General features: G+C 31.3%; 1 protein-coding gene across 2 annotated transcripts; it reads right to left on the bottom strand.

Annotated features, from left to right (window-relative positions):
- Positions 1 to 18,723: 18,723 nt before the first annotated feature.
- Positions 18,724 to 24,132, bottom strand: LOC112719906 (peroxidase RIP1). Of its 2 annotated transcripts, XM_025770644.3 has the most exons (3): positions 23,668 to 24,132; positions 20,584 to 20,778; positions 18,724 to 19,516 (listed from the first exon to the last, which is right to left on the bottom strand). In XM_025770644.3, the coding sequence occupies exons 1-3, from the start codon at positions 23,923 to 23,925 to the stop codon at positions 18,953 to 18,955; spliced, it is 1,017 nt and encodes a 338-aa protein (XP_025626429.1). In that variant the 5' UTR covers positions 23,926 to 24,132; the 3' UTR covers positions 18,724 to 18,952. The 2 variants fall into 2 exon arrangements, with proteins under 2 accessions (XP_025626429.1, XP_072062412.1); XM_072206311.1 differs by lacking the exon at positions 20,584 to 20,778 and having other exon boundaries at positions 23,668 to 23,977.
- Positions 24,133 to 24,728: the final 596 nt, after the last annotated feature.

The raw sequence follows: 24,728 nt of genomic DNA, 5'->3' as shown, positions 1-24,728 counted from the left end.
TAAATTACATGTTGAAATATAAATATATATTTATTGAAAATAAATTAAACCACCTATGTATCTATACACAAATATATTGGTGGCTGATTTTAATTAATGGTTGATTTTAGTGTACAAATAACATTTTTCTTTTTTTGGAATAAGAGTTACATTTTATTATTTGATTTTTCAGTTTTATAGAGCATTATTATTTTCCACTTTTGCAATCTATTTTTTGAGTTTACGTGAACTTTTTTTTTTTGCATATATATTTTTATATTAATTTCATGCTGAATTTTTTTTTTGAAACTCAACAAGAATCAAAATTTATATTTTTAGGTTATAAAAATTTTAATATTATATTATGATAAATTTTTTTTTTTTTAAATTTAAGTTGATGAGAAATGACACATATATTTTTACTCTATAAATAGCACAACTAGTAGGAGTTTAATTTAAATAAAAATGACTAAAGATATCAAATAATTAAACGATGAAAAAAGTATGCATAAAAAAACAGTAAAAGATAAATACTGCAAAAGATCTCTTCTAATTTAGGAGAATGTCTCTGTATAAATTAGGAGTGGCAATAGAATGGATAGAGGCTATTTTTGTTCTACCTAATTTTGTTCTGCTATACAATAATTTGTATAAAATTTATTATACTCTTATTTATGAGTTGTAAAAAATTAAATCTTAATTTATTTTTGTAGGTACTTGTTCTACTTCTACCTGCCTCATTCCTATTAGCTCCTATAATTATTAAAATTTAATAAATAAAATTAAATTTTAAAATTTATATAACTATCATCACATACATAATATAAATTAAAAATTAAAAATAAAAAATTAAATATGATACAATATTATTAATTATTTTATATATATTTATATATATATATATATATATATATTTAATTTTAAAATTTATATAACTATCATCACATACATAATATAAATTAAAAATTTAAAATAAAAAATTAAATATGATACAATATTATTAATTATTATATATATATATATAGAGGGACGGATATTATCTAAATTCGACCCGTTCTACCTTAGTACGAGACGAGTAATTATCCATTTTGAGCAGATAAAGACAAAATAGATACCCACAAATTCAAATGGTATTATTAGGGGTGCACAGACCCGGCTCGGCCCGAAGACCCGACCCAATTCCGAACATTTTAGGGGCTAACTTGGTGTGATTTCATCGGGTTTAGGGACGGGTAAGGGTCTCAAAAATAGACCCGGTCAATATTTCGGGCCAGGTCCGGACCATAACTCGGGTCACCCGAAGTCGGCCCGGTGGCCCGGTCATCATACACAATTAATATTTTGTGTTATTAGTGATGGATCATAACTATTCTTATGTGAAATTTAAGTATTGTAAACCTTAATATTTTGTGTTATTAGTCATTATAAGACTATAAGTTAATATTTTATGTTTAGAATGCATAAGACTTTAGACTAATGCATAATATTGTGTTATTTGTATTGATTTAAATATTTGGTATTATTAGACAATATTAGTATTGATTGTGGTTTTGCTTTAGTATTGATTGTGGTTATGCTTTAATTTTAAAGAAGGGTTGGTTTTTGTTATATTTTTCTAAGTGAATTTTACCATATTAAATAATGGTTGGAGTCTTGAAAATTTGGATATTTTTACATGCTAGCTTACAAGAAAGTATCAACGTAATGTAATGTTAACAGCCCGGTTTTCATCCGGTATAATTGTGGCCCGAAAGTGTATTGGTTTCATCGGGTCTAGGGTCGGGTTTGGGTCTAATAAATAGACTCGATGTATATTTTGGGTCGGGTTTGGATCATATCAAACCCGACTTCACCCGGCCCATGTGCACCCCTAGGTATTATCCCTAATATAATTGTTAAATAAATATTATACTGCAAACAGCGGTAAAGAGAAAGCCACGTATTTATCACTTTGTTACCTTTATTTATTAGGAAGAAATAATACTATATATTCCGAATATATTCTCATCCAGTAATGAGGAAATAAATAAGCTACTTTTATCGTATTTTATTTTATTTTATTTTGGGTGTGTCTATTCATCAATTACTTAACTTCTCGAAATTGTAACCAATGATCTCCAAAGTCCATTGCAAAATAATGTTATCTTAAGTTTGGTTAGTGTCTTTAAAATATATTAACATATATATATAATATACAAAGAAATACAAATAAAAAAGTATGAGGAGCTAATATATGTATTGTATAATGTATATAATGAGAATTAAATTGAAATTAAAATTAAATTATGAGCAATTAATTAATTTTAAATAGTTTTTAATTTGAAATTTGAAATTTGAAATAAATTAGAATTACTGTCAGTTATAGAATAAAAAAAACGACCTCTCTCTTAATATCGTGTGATCTCTTTCTCTCCATTTCTCCTCAAATCTCGCCGGTGTAGCGCCGCCATGGTCACCAGCTGCCGTCCGACATAGCGCTGACTCTGTTTCAACTAACGCCGTCGTCCGTACAGGCCACCGCCCAGCATCATGTTCTTATCGTGTGGGTCAAACTTCGCGGCACCGCAGCAACCCGGACGTCCAGCGAGAACAGTGCGCAGCCGGTGTGTGCCTTCTTCCCGATGTCGACGTCGCAAGATAAAGGGGTCTCAAGTGTGCTTTCTCTTTCATGCCCATGATCACCTCGCCGAAGTTCCTTAATGGAGTGCAATGTGGTTGAACCGCTGGGTTGTGTTCCATCTTCTGGCGGTAATGAGAATTCATCAAATCCACATGAAAACGTAGTCGACCATTTTGTCATCGAGGGTGAGCAATCAAATAAAGTGAGCAAGTTACGTTCAAAACATTGATAATGGATGATTATTTTTTCAAATGATTTAGATGTTTACACTCAATGCAAGTGGCGTGTTTAATTTTATGTTTAATGCTTACCCAAATGTATCATAAACATTCATGATTCAACCACATTTATGATGATTTTATATTGATGGTATGCTTATATGTATGGGAAATTTGCATAAATTAAGCAATCATGGTATATTGATTTGTCGCTGGATGAAACTAGGTCTTTTTTGGACTATCTTTTATGAATATATGAAGTTATATAACCAAATTTAAATTGCATATATAAGCATGAGAGTTGACTACATTTGGAGACCTTACTACTCAATAAGTAATCACCCATGTTCCTGTGCATGATGCTCATAGGTCCCCTGTAACTTTAGTAGTGATGTATATTAAATTTGAGTTACATCTAATGGTATTATTATTATGAAGAATATATTTGAAAATAAAAATTAAAAAGGCAAGAGTTATCAACTGATGGGATACTTAATCTGCTTCCTGCATGTTTAGATTAGAATATATGTATATACTTATACATGATGGACATTGAATGAATAAAAAAACAACTCTAGTCACCATTGACTCTGAAATCGAGGACTGAACTATGTGTATGGTAGTTGTATCTACTGCATGTTCAGCTATGTGATGTACAGTGTCATTGTGAAAGAGAATAGATACTAGTTTCAATACTTATATAATAGGTAAAACGAAATAATTAATTCAATTACTATCATTGTCATTTTCATGCATTTGTTTTTAAGCTAAAATGGGTATGATGATTGACTTGATTTCTATCTTTTATCGCATTTTTTGTGCTGGTTAGTGAGGTTTTATGTACATGATATTTACTAAGGATTTATCTTCTTCTTTTTTTCATTTCTGCGTTTATTTTGGAATTGTAGGCCATGCAACTGTCAGATGTTACTGAAGTTGGAAGTGAATAGATGGATCTTGGTTACGAGGTTTGGACTTTAGTTTAATTTTGTGTAGTCATAATCCACATCTTTGACTTGATAATTAATGGCATTGATTTTTTTTATCTGAAACGTAGTTACCGGATCACGGTTGCCTTCAGAAAGACGAAATACCAAGAGTTGGAATGCGATTTGTGCAGTTACAACTGGTTCATAAATTCTATGTTACCTACGCAAAGAAAGTAGGATTTGCAACTAAGATAAGGACGACAACATGTGACAAGATCACAAAGGAACCCGTTAACCAAGCTATCCACTATAATCGGGATGGGTTCCGCGGGTCTCGTGTTAAAGCACCAACGCGGAAGAACACGATTTCAGCCACCGGGTGCAAGGCAATGATATATGTGAAGTTTGATAAGGAAAAGCAAGAGTGGGTTTTCTTCAAGGTTGAGTTGAGGCACTCGCACCCATGTTCAGCGAAAAAGGCGGTGCACTACCATAAGTATAGGGATCTGACCATGCATGCGAAGTGCGTGATCGAGGATAATGATGAGGCTCAAATTCGACTAAACAAGACATTCCTAGCTTTGGCAAATGAGGCTAGGGGCCCGTCGAACCTGGGATTCTCAGAAAAGGATTTAAGAAACTATACTACAGCAAGACTTCGAACCAGCAACGTGAATGCAGATGTTAGGGAGATGATGAACTAGTTCATGAGAATGAAGGACATCAATCCGAACTTCTTCTACGCGATAAATTTGGACGAGGAGTGTAAATTTAGGAGTGTAGTACGGGTGCACGCAAGGTGCAGGGCGTCGTATGAATATTACCGATTGTACTTGTGAAATAACATGGTTGGCCTTCTTATCAAGTTCATCAGCGGTCCATTCAGCAATCCAAGGCTCGCATGCTTAACATGCATGTAACGAACCATGCTAAGCTCTGAAAGTAAAGAACCTAGACACAAGTAATTCACATGTTAGGATTTATAACTTAAGATGTACATGCAGGAGAAAATTAGGTAAACTATTTGCCATAACAGCAACACAAACATGCACCCACCGCATGTTTTGTGGTTCTCGGTTTGGAATTTTCTTATTGCATCTTGCAACCACTTCAATATCTGATACGGCCAGTGAAATTTTCTGGGGTTTGAGACATCCAAAATTAGAGGGAGGTGCCATAGGGAGATAGTCTGCTAGCTTGGTCTCCATTGGACAGCCAAAGACAAAGTCCCGCAGTTGTGTTATTGTTTTCTTTTGAAACTGTCTCTTAAGTGCCAGATGGGATGCATTTTTCTTCTGCAGTTCCGGGATTGGGTCCCCTACATTAATGAAACATTTTACAATAATCAATCAGTGTTTACAAAGGCAAACCAAAAAACACGCACAGTAAATATTACATCTTACATAACTTCCACTGACCTTTAGAAGGTATGCCGAATACATTACCAATCAGTTTAGCGGTAACACGGATGTCCCCTACATCCACCCTGAGAGTGTTTGATTCCACATTATACGCCCTCGCAAGTTGAAGCATGATGCTCTGCTTCACATGCCACATCGGTACCCACCGCAGAAAATCAAATCCAATAGCCTCAATCTCAGCCAACTTTGCATTCTCATTATGTAGTTCTAAGTAAGAAAACAAGTTGTTGATGAAGCAAGGTGAGCATCGCGTCTCGACTAATGTCTGTCGAGCAAAAATTAAGAAAAAATTACGTCACAACATATAATCAAACAAGTTTTTTCAATCACGTAAACAATGTGATACTTTTTTAACCATCTGATTTTGCGTTCGGACGGTATGATAATGGATGGTTGGAACGCCGTGAAAAGTTACTCACGTAATAGATCCTTTGAAATCCAATGCAAGATTCTATTTATTTTATAACCAACTAAGGAAAATTATAATAACATGAGCAAAAAACCTTGTAACCGTTCCATATGCTAATACAAAAAAATTATAAGATCCATGAAGAGAAAGGATGTCCACAGCAAGAATTTAAGTGGTCTGAGAGACCGACTCGGCCAATTATAAACACAACAATCAGAAAGGTAAATCAGATTCACACAAAGCAACAACATGGCACACCTAAACAGCAAAGTAATCAGTGCAATTCAACCATCCAGATATTTATTGAAGTAACCATTTGTTCCATGTCGATCCAGGAATGAATATCCGAGTTCAGAGTATGCTCTAAGGACCATTTATACATTTTCTTACTAAAATACAAGACAATCCTCAAACATCACTATACTCAAACAAAATACCAACACAATAAACTTTCCATATATGAAAATCAACCATCCAAATATGGACAAAAACTAATCATATTTACTAGTCATATAACATTGGTCTTTTTAATATTTAATAAGTCATACATTTAAATAACAAGATATATACATAATTAAAATTAGTGGATATAGATCAGTAGTATTTTTGTAAGATTAGTAACTTTTGATAGAAAAATCAAGCTTTCTTAAAAGATTAGTGAGTAAGGACTTGAATGGATTGCATTCACACTTCCATGCCTTCATGAAATAGAACATAGCCTCTTGAAGATAAAAACAACAAAAAGGCAATAGAAAAGCGGTGAATTTTGTGGTTTTATATGTCTTCAAATGATCTAATTCATACAATATTATAATATCAATTCCTGAGATACACTACATGGTTGCATTATCAGTTTTATTCATGACTACCGAGAACATCTTAGTGAACAACCATACGCACTATTGGACCCATATCTTGTCCTTTCTTTTAGTACACAATTAGAACCCTTCACACCTAACATCTTTTACATATGTTCTATAGTTAAATAAACTAATTTAACACCGAATATAAGAAAATTAATCTCTTTATGTGATATGTTCATAATAAAATTAAAGTAAGTCATATGTGTGATAGTAAACATCTAACTTGAACTTCTTCAAACTAAATAAACAGTTAATATAATTAGCATCATATATGCATTGTCTTACTTACAAAAAATAGAGACCCATCAAACAACAACTCATTCAAACAAGCTGATAATGTACTAAGATCAAAATAGCAGTCACCATCATGAAAATCGACCATCCAAAGGTTTGGTAAAATAACAAACATATTCGCACTTTAACTCATCATGTGTACATCAAGATATCCGCAAAGTCAAACAAATCATACTTCCAAAATCAAGGCAACAAAGTTATATAATTGCTACCAAAATCAAGTCAAAACAAATCATATTCAATAGTACTCAGATACTAAGATTAATTTGCTTACAAAGAAAACAAAAAAAAATTCCCTGCAAAAAAAAATCCAGTTAAGCAAATAAGTGATCGTCGATAGAAACCAACCATCCGATAACATGTTAAAGTAACCATCTAATCAGTGTCAACTAGAGATCGACAATAGTCAATCGGTTTACGTAGCATTGCATGCAATAGTCCACACAGTAAGGGGAAAAAATGTCCTATTTGAACCAAGCTTTTGCAATTCTTCCCGCGCAAACATTAATCAACTGCAACCATTTACATCAGAATTTTATTCAACAAGTTCTAACAAACTAAAAATGCAACTAGTGAGATTTTCACTGTGATAAATCGAACAACTCAGCAACATAAACAGTATCCACCACTAGAAATAGCAGAAACAGGAATCACGAGAATAAGACATTAAGCAACTAACCGTAGAATGTCGATGATGGAAGGCGTGATTGGGCAGGTACACCAACGAGATCGTGAACCATCCAATGGTCACGCAGTAGGGAGGACCTAGGCCGCCGGCTGACGCAGGATGGCGAGCGTGAACGAGGTTGGGTGATGCAGGTCAGGTCAGCGCAGATGGGGGTACCAGATCACGCTGGGACGCAACGGCTGGGTGTTCAGCGGCGACATTGCAAAGCGGTTGCTTCCAGCGAGGGCGGTCACACGTGACGGAGGCTCTGTGTCAGGCGGCAATTCGGCAGGGGATGCTCAGCCGTGACAGTGCGCATCGGTTGCTGCCAGCAAAGGAGGACGGGCACGATGGAGGTTGGCCCCTGAACTTCTGATCGGCACGGACGCAGTTTGCAGGTCATGCGGAGGCTGGGGGGACGGGATGTTCAGCTGCGACAGTGGGGGGTTTGGGGGGTAGCATGACCTTCCATTCAAAAAAGGAGAATTAGGGAAAAATTAAAATTAGGGGTTAAAACAAAACTGAACAGGCATTAGTGAATTAGGATAAAAGGGAGTTAATCCTCATTTTTAACTCATATTGGACCTAACAAACAGTCCATTGTAGCCATTGTATAAATATCTCGTTGGCTCCCTAGCGGGATTCTATATAAATATAAAGATATATAAATTTTGTAACGTATTTAATAATAATGCACAAGATACACGTTTATAAATCAAATATTAATTTTATTCTCTTTAATATACTTTATCATTGTCATAACCACTATTACTTTTCACCATTATCACCACTAAAATTTCAACATCAACCTAAATTACTATCAGGAACTCAGCAAAAAATTTATATCAATAATTAACTCAACTTTTTATTTTATTTTATTTTTAAATGAACTAAGTATGAGTAAGGAAAGAAAAGGAGTATGCTGATAGAGGTAGAGGGACCAAGTGGTGCAGTGTAGAATTGGGAACGTTTGTAAACACTTAACACCTGAAATTTTACTGGCTCGCTGATGGCTTTGTGGTCAGCTTCGGTTCCGCTATCGTCTTCGGCTGGAACTCTGGTCTCGTCCCTCTTCTATTGTCGATAACTGCAAAATTGTTCATCTTCGTCAATGGTCTCCGATTCTGACTAAGATCTATCGCACTTATGGCTTCCACTATAGATCCAGCTCTCTCTCTCTCTCTCTCTCTCTCTCTCTCTCTCTCTGTGTGTGTGTGTGTGTGTTTTTACGTATTGATTAATTTGAACTGCAGGTGTGAGAGTGCATAGCTAGACAAAGAAAAAAATTTTGGAGAGTGAGATAGGAAGAATGAAGTGAAGACGGCACGGCGACGATAGTGGCGACAGTGGCAGAAAAAGCAAGAGAAAAAATCATTAGTAGCAGAGGAGGGAGGAGGAAACAGGGATGAGGGAGAATAGAAAGTGAAAAGAAGATATGAAGATAAAATTGGTAATTTCAAAAATACTTAAGAATAAAAATGTCAAATTTTATGTTTTATGTATTGTGTCTCTGTGTTTCAGCTTTAAGGAGGAATATTAATTAAATACATGTATCAGTACCGTGTGTCTCAGCAAATAAACGGTAGACGTGTACTACCATGTCTAACAATTAGCTTAGTGTCCATGTCTCAAAAAATAAACATAACCTTAGGCTGTGTTTGGTTAATGTCTTTTAGACACAAAGAGATAAACACAAATACACAAGTAGACATAGACACAAATATACACAAATTTTATTATTGTGTTTGGTGATGATACACAAGACACAATATCTAATTCAAATGTCTATTTTACCCTAAAAATAAACATCACTACTACTATCATTATCACTTGTTTCTAACACCAATGCTAATTTTTCAACCTCAATCCAAATCAATATCATCAAAAAACTTAATTATTAGTTTAACAATTCAAATTAAAAACTGATCGGCAATTAAAATATAAACAGAAATAAAAGTGAGAGGAATGTGATGAGGGTTGAGAAAAGTGACAGAAGCAAAGAAGGTGATGAGAAATTGCAGATCTAGCAAAAAAGAAAAAAAGAAAAGAAAACAGAGGGAGCTAGAATAGATATGAAACATGGTGGTGGTGAAGCAATGAGATCCATGGCGGTGACGCAATGAGACCCGTGGCAACGACGATCTGCAATGGCGAGAACGGGGCGACGTGGTGACATCCATGACTAGCAAAGAAGAGACACAGAGACAAGAGGAGTTTTACGGTCAGACGTGAAAGAGAAATTTTGCTGGTCAGACTCAAGGAAAAAGAAGAAGTTTTGTGGCCAGATTCGAGGGTCAAGGGAGGAACAGAAACAAAAGAAGAAAGTAGCTGCAGTGGAGAATGAAGAAAAAAATGGCTACAGTGGAAGATGAAAGTGCGTGAAGGAGAAGAAGAAGGTTGAGGCAGTGTAGAAGAAAAAGAGATTAAAAAGGTTAAATAAATGAGGATAAAATTAGAATTTTGAAAAAATATTAAAGATAAATTTGTTCAAAATTGAATTTTAAATTGTGTCTCATCGTGTCTCATCATTTCAGCAAGATACAAAATACGTGTATTTTGTGTATCTCTGTGTGTAACCGTGTCTTTCTATTTGTATGTCTTACAAAACAAACATTAAACGTATGTAACCGTGTCCATGTTTTTGATAGACATAAACACTAACCAAACGGGTCTTTATTGTACACTACACACATGTGATCATGAAGACTTTCGAATGATAATGTTATTACAAAGGGAACATTTTTACATATAAATGAATTGCCTGCTAAGAACTAATTAATATTTTTTTTCTTCTCTATTTTAGTAATTTTTTATGGTTAAAAAAATTATGTGTTCAAATTAGACCCAAGGGCATATATCCAGCTAAAATGTCTACTCTGGGATAATCAGTTATCAAATTAGGTTTCTATCAACTATTCGGTTCAACAGTAGCCATAAGTTTGTATAGTCTAAATCACATGGGGTTGAACCAACTAAGATGTGGGTTTATACATTTCATCATATTCGACTCGACTTAAGGAACAAGTTAAATGGTCTCTTTAATTACTTCCATTATCATCACTAAGGTGATAACCACTTAAAATATGTGAATAAATTTTTACTCTATAAGAAAATAATTATTTATGATTATTTAAAGTCATCTCTAAAAAATGACTAAATTTTATTTATTATTCTATAAATATTCAAACACTTAAGCATTTTTTTAATTCAATTATACTTAAATTGTTAAAATTTTTACTAACTTAAATATTGGAGTCTTGCAGATACTTTCTATTACCATCCAAATGAAAATATGAAAACATTTACTATTGGAAAAGTCTAGGGGACCAGCAATTTTATTGCATTTTGGTCAGCATGTAACCAGCAGAGAAAAGTGAACCATTAGATGAAATCTTACACCAATCTCACACTATCAAATCATCATTGATGGCTAGTTGATGGCTACCAATCACAAATGTTACTGGCCCCTAACATTGCTCTTTACTATTATAGAAATTTAGACCTCACATCTAAGTCCAAACTTCATCTGATTTCAGGTAATTCCTTAAAACATTGACATCATTACCGAAAACTTGAAAAAACTCTTATATGGTGAACAACATTCATGAAGATGGTAAAACTACGTCGGATTCTAGTTCACACACCAGAAGTTTCGGCTGGAGTTGTTGTTCCCATTCCATACCCCCCTTTACCACCTCCACAATCTCATAATCAACCACTATAATACCAGTCTTTCTCCCAACTTCCAAACTCTCATAGAATAACTTCCACTATTCATGTACTAAATTCAAAAGAAGATAGACATAATATTGTCGATATTGAAACTCATCACAGAATTGTTTGAAGAATGGAAAAGAAGGAACGAGATTTTAATTTTTAAATCGTTTATTAGTTTTTATATTTCAATACCATTTTTACGTGTCACCCACATGGCATCTATATCTAGTAGGTATTTATATCTAGTATTAGTAGTTTATTAATTGACAACTAATTACAAAGATCGCTTAAATTGATTACTTAGCGGGTTGGAAATTGATTGATTTTTGTTTGAATCTATCCTAGACATAAGTTTGACAAATAAATTAAAGGTAATGGAAAGCAAGTTAGCATGCACATGCGTGTGCTACATTTATTCCCTATCTATCCATTAATATAATCTTTTGAAATAAGATTATTAACATCTTTTCGCTTAAGAATTTAAAGTAATAATAAGTAAAATTGTCTTAATAAACCACAACATATTCTTTGCTCTTAGAATTGAACCTAAATCAAGAAAATTTTTGTTTGATGCAAACTCATTAATTCATTGTTCTTCAACACACTACACCTGAACCGGGTGAAGTGATGTGGTGTTTGTGGTTCATTATTATTAACTAGGATTAAGTATGAAAATTTATTTCGTCTCCAGCCTTTTTTCGCTACAAAATAATCCCAAAGGTTTTAGTTTATTTTAAAATCGTCTTTCGAACGAAAATATCCTTCCTCTTCTTCTCCCAAAATCAACCAAATGCAGGAACAGAAGCAGAATACAAAAACAGAAGCAGACAGAAATAGAGTGCAGAAACAGACAGTAGAAGCAGTAAAACAACAACAACAATAAAACAACAACAACAACTAGAAGAACAACACCAACAATAACAATGGATAATGAAGTAACAACAAAAATAAAACCAGAAGAAGCAAAAATAGAAACAGAAACAGAGACAAAAATGGCGAGCGACAGCACTGAACGCGGTTTCCCCTTCTCCATCACAGGCGCGCAGGGAGCGGGGATCGGGGCGCGGGGCACAGCGACGCGGGGAACGGGGCGCAGAGCGCAGTGGCCCGGGGAGTGGGGCACATGGCGCAGGGCACGGTGAGCGGCGGCGCTACCTTCCCTTCCAAATTCTCTTTCTTCCGTCCCCCCACCCACCTTCCCTTCCCTTCCCGATTCTCTATCTCCCCCCCTCCCCCAAATTCTCTTTCTTCCTCGATTTTCTTTTTCCCTCTCGTGTTCCTTTTCTTTCTTTTTTTATTATATTTTTTAATTTATTTAAGAAAGAGTAATTTGGTAATAAAAAAAAATTTTGGTAAAAAGGACGATTTTAAAATAAATTGAAATTTTTGGGACTATTTTATAATAAAAAAAAAAGCTGAAAATGAAATAAATTTTCAGCCTCTATGTTAAGAAATAAAATTGTACTTGACCCTATTAACTACTTAACTATATATATATATTTGAGTTGGCAAGGTGCCAAGGTCTATATATATAAAAGTCGGTCATCACAGCTAATTAATCTTAACTAGTAGTATGTAACCAAAAGTTCTGAACAAGCAAAATTAGATCGGCTAACATTTAATGATTCATATCAAGGCCATCTTAATTTGACAATAAAATAAAAATAAAAATATTATGTATATACAAAAAAATTAGTTATAGAATTATTTATATATATATTTATGTATAAATATATATATTATTTAACTCATTATTAATATATATTTTATATATATTTTATATTTTAATATATATTTTATACGTATAATTAATTTGATAGTTGATTTTTGGTGAACGTGTATCATGGTTGGATTCAAATTTATGTTATTTGTATACACGCTACCAATTTGTTTACCATTGTGTTATATATCCAACAATTATATTCAAGAGTGAGTTAGCGAGGACAAAACATACATATCAAGAAACTGGTATAGAATGATGCCGTTTTAAAAAAATGAAAAAAAAAAAAAAAAAGGATGAAGAATAATACCATCGAAGTATATGAAGGCTACAAGACAAACCGGAATGTCAATTCTTTTTTTAGTATTTACTCCTTTTATATATTACTTATGAAATAAGTTAGGAGGAGTATGTTTTGTTTCTATATATACTATAATATTCTTTAGTACAAAGATATTTTCAATATAATCTGATAATTAAAATTTAATTATAAATAATATCAAAATATTATATATATATATATATAAATATATATATATATATATATATATATATATATATATATACATATGTATATAATTACTATTTTTATGTATCTTAATTGTTTCATTAATGGTTTGAAGACTTATATTATATTGTTATTACCGTAAAAAAGTTTTTTTTTATTAATATTCAATCAAATGTTATTACATAAAAATTTAATAATTGTTTTTAGCCAGACACAAATTATTCTAGTATATATTATCACATGGAGGTACTTTGATTAGGTCTCAAATTTAATTTTTTTAATTTAAATTAAAAGAAGACCTTGTTTTGAGATGTGTTGGCCGAGTCAATCAAATTTTAAATTCCATATTAGATTTAATGGCGGTTAGTTTAATTGAAAAAAAAAATTAATCATGTTAGTAGACACAAATTAAAAAATTAGACACTAAATAATTGTTATTATAATATATATATTAAAATATAAAATATATATTTAAAATAAGTTAAATAATACATATATTTATATGATTTATTTCTAATAATTTTTTGGTAAACACACACTATATGAAAAATTATTTTTAGCAGCTATTTATTTTATTTTTAGTGACAATAAACATAGCCACTAATATATTTATCGGCAATTAGATATTAATTGTTTTATACTTTATTGTCGTTAAAACTTTTTAATGGCCACAAAAAATATATCATTTGCTATTATAATATATAATAATAACGGCAAATATATAATCACTACAAAAATATAATAAGTTAAATAAGACATATAATAGCCATTATATTATTGCCGAGTTAATACTCAAATTTGTCCCTGAAAGATACCTCGATTTCCATATTAGTCCCCGAAAGATAAAGTTAATCAAAAGAGTCCTTGAAAGATACACGACTGAATCAGGTTCGTCCTTCCGTCAATTCGCTTGATAACTTGGCTAACGTCTGCTGATGTGTGACGATAACTGCTACGCTGACCGAGAAGAAAAACGACGCCGTTTTGAGTGGATGCCCAGATAGTCATGATTCGGCGTCGTTTTGTACGCAGAGTGGATTCAAAACAAGGCCAACTCCGAGCTCTCTTCTCACCAGAAGAAGATCTTCAAAGTTGATGACCACATCGGCGTTGCCATCGCCGGACTCACCGCCGACGGCCGCGTTCTCTCGCGCTACATGCGCAACGAATGCATCAACTATTCCTATACCTACGAGTCTCCTCTTCCCGTTGGATGACTCGTCGTTCAACTCGCTGACAAGGCTCAGGTATCAAGGTTTAGGATTTTCGGTTTTTTGTTACTGTTTTGGTTCTTGGATCGTGCAATTGCTGTGCTAGGATTTATTTTGTGTTTTGAAATGTTTGGATCTGCATATGCAGTTTTGGTGTTTTTTTTTATTAATTTGAATTGTCAAATTTGACAGTCCTATAATTGTTGATTATGTTAATTGCGATGGAATTGATTGGTTTTTAGGTTTGTGGTGTTATTTGTAACTGTGAGTAGTGATGAAGTGTGGAAGTTCTCTTTTATGATGAATTGAGGGTTTTGTAGTGTGGTTTAGTCATCTCGGTTATGGTGCTAAAATTGGCTATGATGAAAGGATGATTGTATATGGCATCAGCTATTATCATATATGTTCAAATTCCGTTCTTTTAAGTATTTATTACCTTTTGCAGTGGTATTGAGTGTTAAAAACAAAAAGTTTCTTTAAACTGGTACTGATTGCTATAGTGTTAAATATGAGATGTTGTGGTTATGCTGCTTGTAGTTTGTACATTCGAACTAAGTGGCTGGAGATTATTACAAATATGTTTTAATTTGCGATTTTTGTCTTCTGTTTTTGAATGTATTTGTGATGGACCTCAAAGTTAGTTATGGGATGTGCATTTTGAAATGTTGTCAATCTTTTCTTATTCTGTTTGGAGGCTATTGAGCTGAGCTCTTAAATGTGAAATGACTAGTTAGCTGCATGCAAAAACTAACAATCTTTTTTGGTGTCTTTGATGCTAATGTAATGGGAAAGCTATTTAGCTATGATGGGGGAATCAGTTCACCTAGTGTGCCTTGTGGTGAGTTATAGTCATTAACTAGATGTGCTTCCTCTAATTTGGTTTGTGAGAGGCCATTGGTCCACAATCTGTCTGAAGTTTGAATAGCTCATTGAATCTATGTAACATATTAATGGAGTGAGAGGAAATCTTGAATGGGGCAACATCTATGTCATGCAACTCTATGTTTACCTGGCTTTACTTTGAAGATATGTGGTGGGGTGTTGAAGATATATGCAACTCTATGCATATTAAGGCATGTATAATGTCTATTTTGTAAATATCTACAAATTTGATGTATGAAAGAAAGAAGTATTTGCTGAATTTATTATAAGAGCTCTTTCTCTTGTGATGCAATTTTAATGGCAGGTTTGCACCCAGCGGTCATGGAAACGTCCTTATGGGGTTGGCCTCTTGGTCGGTGGAATGGATGAATCAAGAGCTCACCTCTATTATAACTGTTCAAGTGGAAACTATTTTGAATATCAGGCTTTTCGCTATCTCTGCTGAGATAATCAAGGGGACTAGTTCAGCCACTGCTAAGAAGCTTGCCAACTTTATGACCTTCGTTCCTACTCTAGGCTTCAAGCCCCCAAGAAAGACTGATAAATGACTTTGATTGGTGTTGAAATGTATTCTGGTTAAATATGTTTTTGTGTGAGGATACTTTATGTTTTTTTGCACAGGGCAATTGAACTTCCATTATCAACATTTTAGTTATCTATGTAATTGAAAGTTGTACTATGCCCTTTTATTTTGTCTAGCATACTTTGCTGTGGTTTGTATCCTCATGTAAAACCTTTTTATTTTGCTCCTTAAGACAATGTGACAACTAGCCTTCCATGGCAACTCAATGTTTAAGAGTACTTTGACTACTGATTTTGTTCATTCCTTAGTACATCTTCCTGTAATAGTGATTCGAATTAGTTTGGAACCTTTGAATTGGATTGTGTAGTCTTAATCTTAAATAACCAAATGCAACATCTATTCTCATTCAACAAATTACTCTCATTACAACATTACATATCAACACATTTTGTTTTACTTGGAACTAGATAACAAACAACAAACCATTACATTAAGGACTACTACCACAAACAGAAAAACTATTAACATTTTCAATGATTTTACTTCAGCTTCCAAACTGCCCAGTCTCCATGTCACCTTCAACCTCCATTCATCATAGTCACTTTCAACCTGCAGCCCAGCCCCGTAATCTTTCTTTGTTCCACCTTCGCCCACCACTTCATACTCATCATCGGCAACCCACTTAAAGTAATTGCAGTGACTGCCCTTCTGCAAATTCAAGAATCAGAAAAGAAAAATCTGAATAAAACCCCAAAGCACAAAACAACATGGAAAATCTTTAACTTCTTACACAACACTCACCCGGTACCTTGGACATGCACAGAATAGTCTATCTGGGTTCTTTGCTGTCCCAGATTTTCTCAACGCAACCTTCAACCCGCAGAAACATGATTCCTCATGGCCTTAAGCGCTGGAACCGTTACTGCCGTTCGAGAAGAACGACACACCACCTCCATGGCCTCCATTTCCTGCCTCCATCTTCACCCCAAACCAGCAATTTCAACACTAACCCAGGCATATGGCCCTTTTATTGCTGAAGGCGACGTATTTATCATCGAAATTAGGATTAGGTTTCAAACAATTAGGGACTGATTTGAACTGTTTTTTCAAACTTACCTTGTCAGCAATACGTTATGACACGTTGGCCTCCTCCACGTTGGAAGCTAACGACACACCTCAGCAGACGTTAGCCAGGTCACTGACGGAGTTGACGGAAGGACAAACGTGATTAACTCGGGTAACTTTCGGGGATTCTTTTGATTAATTTTATCTTTCGGGGACTAATATGGAGATCGAGGTATCTTTCAGGGACGAATTTGATATTTAACTCTATTATTGCCACTAAAAAATTATCAGTAAAAGTTATTTTTACTGTAGTGATATACTCCCTCCATTTCATACTAAGTGTCTCTTTTCATTTTTATTTTTGTTGCAAATTAAATGTTGCTTTCTAATTTCAAGAATTCATCACTACAACATAAGTGAAAAATAGCGCCGGTTTATTTCAAAAATTGCGGCAGTTTCCAAAATATTTTATCAGCGGTTTGGCAATCGACATCGTCCTAAGGTGGAAAATTAAAAGAGAACACTTTTTAATGATATTAATCTGAACCAAGAAACATGAGCAGCAAACCTAAACGAATGAATGTTAGTGGAAGGAGGGAGCAAATCAATGATGGATACAAAAAAAAAAGACGTAACAACTGGAACTAACGGAAAAAAACTACATGGTGGCAAGGATTCGCAAAGAGTGATTTGTATCTTTGTACACTTATGTTTACGTGAAAATGAAAAGAATAATACTCTATAAATTGATTTAGGTGAAAACTCAAGTGCAGTCAACTTCAGGTGAAGTTAATAATCGAGAGCCGTTAGATGATTTGACTGATTTAACTAAATTTTCATTTAACGGCTTTCAGCTATCAACTTCACGTGAAGTCGATTGCACCTGAATTTTTACCATTGATTTAATAGCGATTGAAATCTCTAAACCGTTGCTAAATTATGCAGTTTTATAGCAGAAGCTAAATTGATATTAGAATTGCCACTGTCATCATTTTAATTTCTAACACTATTTTTCACGTGTTGTAGTGTTAATTAATTTTTATTTATTATATCTTTTATTATTAAATAGAAAGAGAAAATTAAAAAACTAAAATATTAATAAAGAGAAAATAGTATTAAAGATATTTTAGTCTTTTTTTTTATTGTTTATATTTTAACAAAATTTAATGTTTATTTTAATATTTGTGCACAATTCAAAAGAGACCGTTAATTTAAAAAGGAGGCCGGAAGTAGTATTTTATGGGAATTGAAGGCTTCTCTCTCTCTCTCTCTCTATATATATATATATATATATATATATATATTTACTTGTGTGACTTTATGTTGTGGTTATATGAATTTCTTTTTCCTTTAATATATATAATAAGCAATTAACGCTTGATTCTAAAAATGAAAGAATGAAACACAAGATATATACAATAATTTCGTAAAAGAAACACAAGATACCACAACATAAAAAAACAAGTATGAAAATTTGAATACCCCTAAATCTCAAACAAACTATTGGAAATAGCATAATCATTTTTTTGAAAAAAAATAAATTAGTCTCTAATTTTTTATCTCGAAAAAAAAATAAATTTTTGACTAATTAAAAATATAAAAATATTTTTGATTTTTTAAAATACGAGACATTTAAATTTTTTCATCTAAAATATATAAGGACAAATTAATCTCCGAAAAAAATTAGACATCTCACATTTTAAAAAATAAAAAACATTTTTATATTTTTAATTACACTTATTTGTCTTCAACATAAAAGGTCAAGAGACTTATTTCTTGTTTATTCCCCATACATGATATATATATTGCATTCTTGCCAACCTCGTTCACAACTGGTTTACGCTAACTTTAAAGATAAATTGACAAAAATGCCCCTCATAAAGTCTACAGTTTTACAATAACAAGATACAAATACAAATATTAATATTAATTAACTTTTCTACAATTAATTCTAATCTCACCCTCATTTCCGGTAAGAGGCTTCATGTTACCCATCTTGATCATAGAATGTCCGAATCTTTTAGCAAAAGCAACTGGATTCCTAGTAAATAGCTTCACCAACCTATCACTCTCACTATTATTCCCCTTGAAGAGTTCTTGATCAGAATGAAGAAGCCCCTTGTTATCCAACAATTGCTTGTAGTAGACATTGTCAAATATTTTATTAGTGGAATCAAATGGTGCCAAATTACTATCTCCACCACTTTGAGGGCACTTTTGTAATTTCAAATAGGATGCAAGTTTTGGGTCAATGTTGGTGTCATTGTAGATCCTATCCCTAAAAGAGGAACATTGAGCAAATCCAATAGTGTGGGCCCCAGAAAGGGCCACAAGGTCTTTAAGGCCCAGCCCATGAGACTTGAAGTTAGAGAGAAGCTCTGAGAAGCTTGAAGATGGGGAAGGAAGGCTTGTATTTGCAGCTTCATTGCTTGCACTTCTAGCGTCTCTTCTTCCTAAGAGCACATGGTAACCAAAGTGTGGACCCCCTAGCTGTTATAATAGAAGCACAGTGAATAAAATAAATCAATTTAAAAAATAATTTAAAAAATAATTTTTAGTTTAATTATTCGGTTAATTTTTATAATTTTATAATTTTTAATTAAATTTTTATATTTTAAAAAATTTATAATTAAATTGTTATATTAAATAAAAATTTGTAATGAAATCTTTGTTAATTATTATTTAAAAAAAACACATTAATTCTAAAATATTTGATTTTAAAATATTTTATAATTTATCATATATCAAATACAAAAGTAATATTAAAAAAAAAACAATATTTAAAAGTTTTTATTTTACATAGAAACAAATTATAAACTTTTAAACTACAAAAATTCAAATAAAATTTTGACAAAATTATAAGAATTACCAGATTAATTAAACTTTAATACTTTAGTTTGGTCTTTAAAAAAATGTGAATACAAGTAAAATTAGTGATTTATTTTCATAACTTTTAATTGAAGGACTAACTTAACTTATGCATGTACTTTTAGATACTAAATTGAGCCGTTAAATCTTTGAGAAATTTCAATTGATTTATATGAATTATTTTACAAACGGAAATGTTTGATAACCAAAGAAAATCAGCCAAAAACAGCCATAACTTGCCTTATTTAGTATTCATTAATTGTTGTGATAATTAATTAATGTTAAATAAGGCAAATTCTTACTGTTTTTTTTATCTACCTAGCATTACCCAAAAAATAATTCCAAAAAATACTAAAATACTAAATAATTCCAAAAAATTGAAATTTAATTTTCTAATCTAACCTTTTTTGGACACTAAAAATGTCTTTGATAAGTGGAGTAATAGAGAAGGGGGGTTTCAAGTTTCAAGTGTTAGTTACTTTTTTTTTTTTTTTGTTTCCCACGGTATCCCCCAACCCGGCAGGTCAAGGACTAATCCGTCGCGGTACTGAGCTCCATTTAAGGGTTTGCCGCTGGCCAATGGGTTGCTGCATGCACAAGGCGAGATTCGAACCCCCGACACTTGCTTAAGCGGACTAGTGAGCTAACCACTAGACCAACCCAACTTGGTTAAAGTGTTAGTTACTTACAATAGCAACAGAATCACGAGCCGCCACAGCTAAGATATCAGAACATGATACAATAGGACCCTTGCAAGCTTTGTCTAATTCTGATTTAATCTCATCAACCACTTCAAATCCTCTTAGCGAGTTCTTATTTGGTGGCGAATTCTTCTCACCATTTATGTTATAAGAATCATCTAGCAGAACTGATGCATCGCAACCCTACATCCCATCAATTTGAGAACGATTAAAAAAATTAAATAAAAAAAAAATATTGGTGTACAGTTATAAATAAATAAATTAATAATCGTCTATAATATGTTATATATTTGTTTTTTTCGTTTAATTTGCTTTTGTTCTAGTTGGACTAGTGGACTACTATTTAGGGTATTATTATGGATTGATAATATACAAAAACATAATTTCTTAAAAAATTAATTCATTAATAAATAAAAAATTTTATTTATTTAAAAAAAAAAAAACCTCTGGTATATATAGTTGGACCTATGGTATTTGCCATTTTTTTCTGGTCTAAATATCTATTATAGATAACTCACAAAACTCATCGTGTGGATTTTCTTTACATTAATTTTTTTTATTTCCTTCTCATCTTTTGATGTTTGGTAATAATTAAGGTGTGTTTTATAGAAAAGTTCAGAAGATATTTTTCTTCAAGATGTGAGTTGCTTTCGTTGTGGTGCATTCTATCTAAAGTTACATCATAGTTGCCGTGCTGTGACAATTATCAATTAAAATTTATTAGAGATATAATTATTTATTAGAGATATAATTATTTATATAATTTTTTTATTAATTTAAATTTTAAAAAAAAATTATTTTTATAACAAAATTAAAATGAAAAATATTCTTTTAATTTGTCTTATTGTCTATACAAGTCTTCTAAAATATATTATTAGTATATTCTTTTTACCAGCTTCAATTTGTTAGACAAGTGATTTTAAGATATTCAATAATCAAAACTTTTATAATTGAAAGTAATAGAATTCGTTTTTTTAATTTATTAAACAGACTAAAAAAAACCTTATACACATAACTATACTTAAAATTTTAAAAGAAGTGATTTATAATACTTTTAAATACTTAGCTGACACATAAATGAGATATAAAAAAAAAGAATGACATAAAAAGAAAAAATATTAACGTAAAAACAAGAAAATAAATTTTAATGTTAAATAGTTATTATTATTATTATGAGCCAAAAACTGTGTGCGTAAAACTATGTATAACTATATATGATAAACACTTATTTTCATGTGTAATCGATAATTAAGAACGGTAAAATAATAATTTAATTAAATATGTTGAATAATCTAATAATTCTCAACTATTAATTTCATATAAAAATTATTGAATGTGAATTTTCATATATATATATACTTGTACTATTAATAATCTATAGATCACTATTCACATAAAAATAATTTTATGCCAAGATAATAATTAAAATATTAATACATTATGTTAAACAATTTAACTAAACATATATTAAACTATCATAAAAAACAATTAAAATGGCTGAAACTCATATATTATTTTCATAGGAAGACATCAATAAATAGTAACTTAATTCATGCATGCAATTAATTTACTTATATTAACAAAGCAGTCATGAAATAAAATGCAAACGTAAGCACGTGAAAATTCAAGTTAGATGAAAATTTAGTCAAATCAGTTAAATTATCTAATGGCTCTCAGCTATCAACTTCACATAAAGTCGACTGCAGCTAAGTTTCCACCAGGTAAGCAATGAAGCGCTCCAATGCACGGTTCTTTCTTTACGGATTGATACTATTTAGGGTGTTAAACGTAATTTCTTAAAAAATGTATTCATTAATAAATAATATATTTTATTTATTTAAAAAAAAGTCTCTGGTATATATAGTTGGACCTATGGTGTTCGCCATTTTTTCTGGTCTAAATATCTATTATAGATAACTCATCGTGTAGATTTTCTTCACATGATGAATTTTCTTTTTCCTTTTTCATCTATTGATGTTTGGTAATAAGGTGTTTTATAGAAAAGTAAGTTAAGAAGATATTTTTCTTCAACATGTGAGTTGCTTTTGTTGTGGTGCATTCTATATCTAAAGTTACATCATAGTTGCATTGTAGTGCCGTCAACATTTATCAATTAAAATTTATTAGAGATATAATAATTCATATATCTCTTTTTATTTATTTAAATTTTTTAGAGAATTAATTTTATAATAAAATTAAAACGGTGAATTTTTTTTTTAATTTGTCCATACAATTCTTTAAAAATATATTATTAGTATATTTTTTTTTTGTCATCTTTAATGTGTTAGACAAATGATTTTAAGATATCGAATCAAAACTTTTATAATTGAAAAGTATAAAATTAGTTTTTTAATTTATCTAAAAGAATTAGTATAAGATATACTAAAAATTTTAAAAAATTTATTATACACATAATCATGCAAATAATCACGCTTAAACCTTTAAAAGAAATAATTTATAATAATCTCAAATACTTAGCTGACACATAAATAAGATATAAGAAAAAGAATAATACAAAAAAAAAATATTAACGTGAAAGCAAGCAAACAAATTTTAATGTTGAATAATTATGAGCCAAAAAATGTGTCTGTAGAACTATATATATTTGTATGTAGTGTAAATTCACATGCAGTTGTGCATTATCTTTATATATAATTGATAGTTAAAAATGATTAGATAATAATTTAATTAAACATGTTAAATAATTTAATTATTCACAACTATTAACTTCACATCAAAATTTTCACATGTATATATATGTATAAAATAATTTCTTGCACTATTAATAAATTATGAGTGACTATTCACATAAAAATATTTTTATGTAAAAATAATAATTAAAATATTAACCTATTATATTAAATAATTTAATTAAATATATTAAATCATCATAAAAGAATTTAAAATGATTGATTCTCTGTGATAAAATCACTTATTCCAAAAAATTAGCTGATAAACAAAAAATAACATAAATAATTATATTTTTAATATTTTCGTTCATTATTTTCATAAAAAGACATCTTTATTTAAATAGTAAATTAATTCATGCATGCATGCAATTACTTTACTTACATTAACAAAGCAGTCATGAAAATGCAAACGTAGCAATGAAGCTCCAATGCGCGGTTCTTTCTTTATTGCCTTTTCAACCACAGACCTTATCACTGGCAACACCTTAGGGCATGTTTTCTTATAGAAATGGTGAGTGAGCCTTCCATTACCATCATTGTTCATGCCATTGGTAGGGATCACCCATGTGCCCAAATTAGTAGTGACCATAACAACAATAACCAAAAAATAATATTGGATTATTATTTGAGAATTACTCATCTTTTTGTGCTATTTAGTATCTTGCTTTGAGTTATTATACTATTGAATAATGGCTACGGTATTTATACAAGAATTTCAAAGAGGTAGTAACTAACTACTCCATGTGTGGTTCATGCATGTCCTTCATCAGTTATTATCCACAACTTAATTATGATAATTATAATAATTTATTTTATAATAACAACTGGCACACTTGGATTGTGATTCCTGTTGACTAGACCCAAGACTTGTGATTATAAAAGATGGAGAAATTTTAGATGCTTTTAGAGTAAGAGAGAAACATCTTAATCCTAGATATTTATTAGTTTTGTCATTTTCTTTTATTATACTGGGTCAATGTGATTTAATTTAATGAAATACTAAAATTATATATATTAACCCTAACAAGTAACATGTTAGAAAACAAAAACAATACCCAATATTAAATCGGTTATTTCTTATTTGATTACAAATATTTATAAAAATATATATTGTACCCAGAAAATATACATGTAAAAAAAAAATTTGGAAAACAGTAATAAACCTAAAAACTAATGTGCTGATAAAAAATGATATAGAGAAAAAATTTTCTCTTATCTCAAATCTATATAAGAATTTATCTACAAGACTAGGTCAAGTGATCCATGAATTGCATCTAGATCTTTAGGTTAATGCCAACGTCAAGAGAAAATTAAATAACAGGTCAACTTTATTACACGAGGTTGGAATTTGGAAATAATAAATAATAATAATAATAATAATAATAATAATAATAATAATAATAATAATAATAATAATAATAATAATAATAATAATAATAATAA

Source organism: Arachis hypogaea, chromosome 11 (assembly GCF_003086295.3).
Source record: "Arachis hypogaea cultivar Tifrunner chromosome 11, arahy.Tifrunner.gnm2.J5K5, whole genome shotgun sequence".
Classification (NCBI taxonomy): Eukaryota; Viridiplantae; Streptophyta; class Magnoliopsida; order Fabales; family Fabaceae; genus Arachis; species Arachis hypogaea.
The sequence above is the reverse complement of the archived record's forward strand: the minus strand, read 5'-3'. Positions and strand labels throughout refer to the sequence as shown.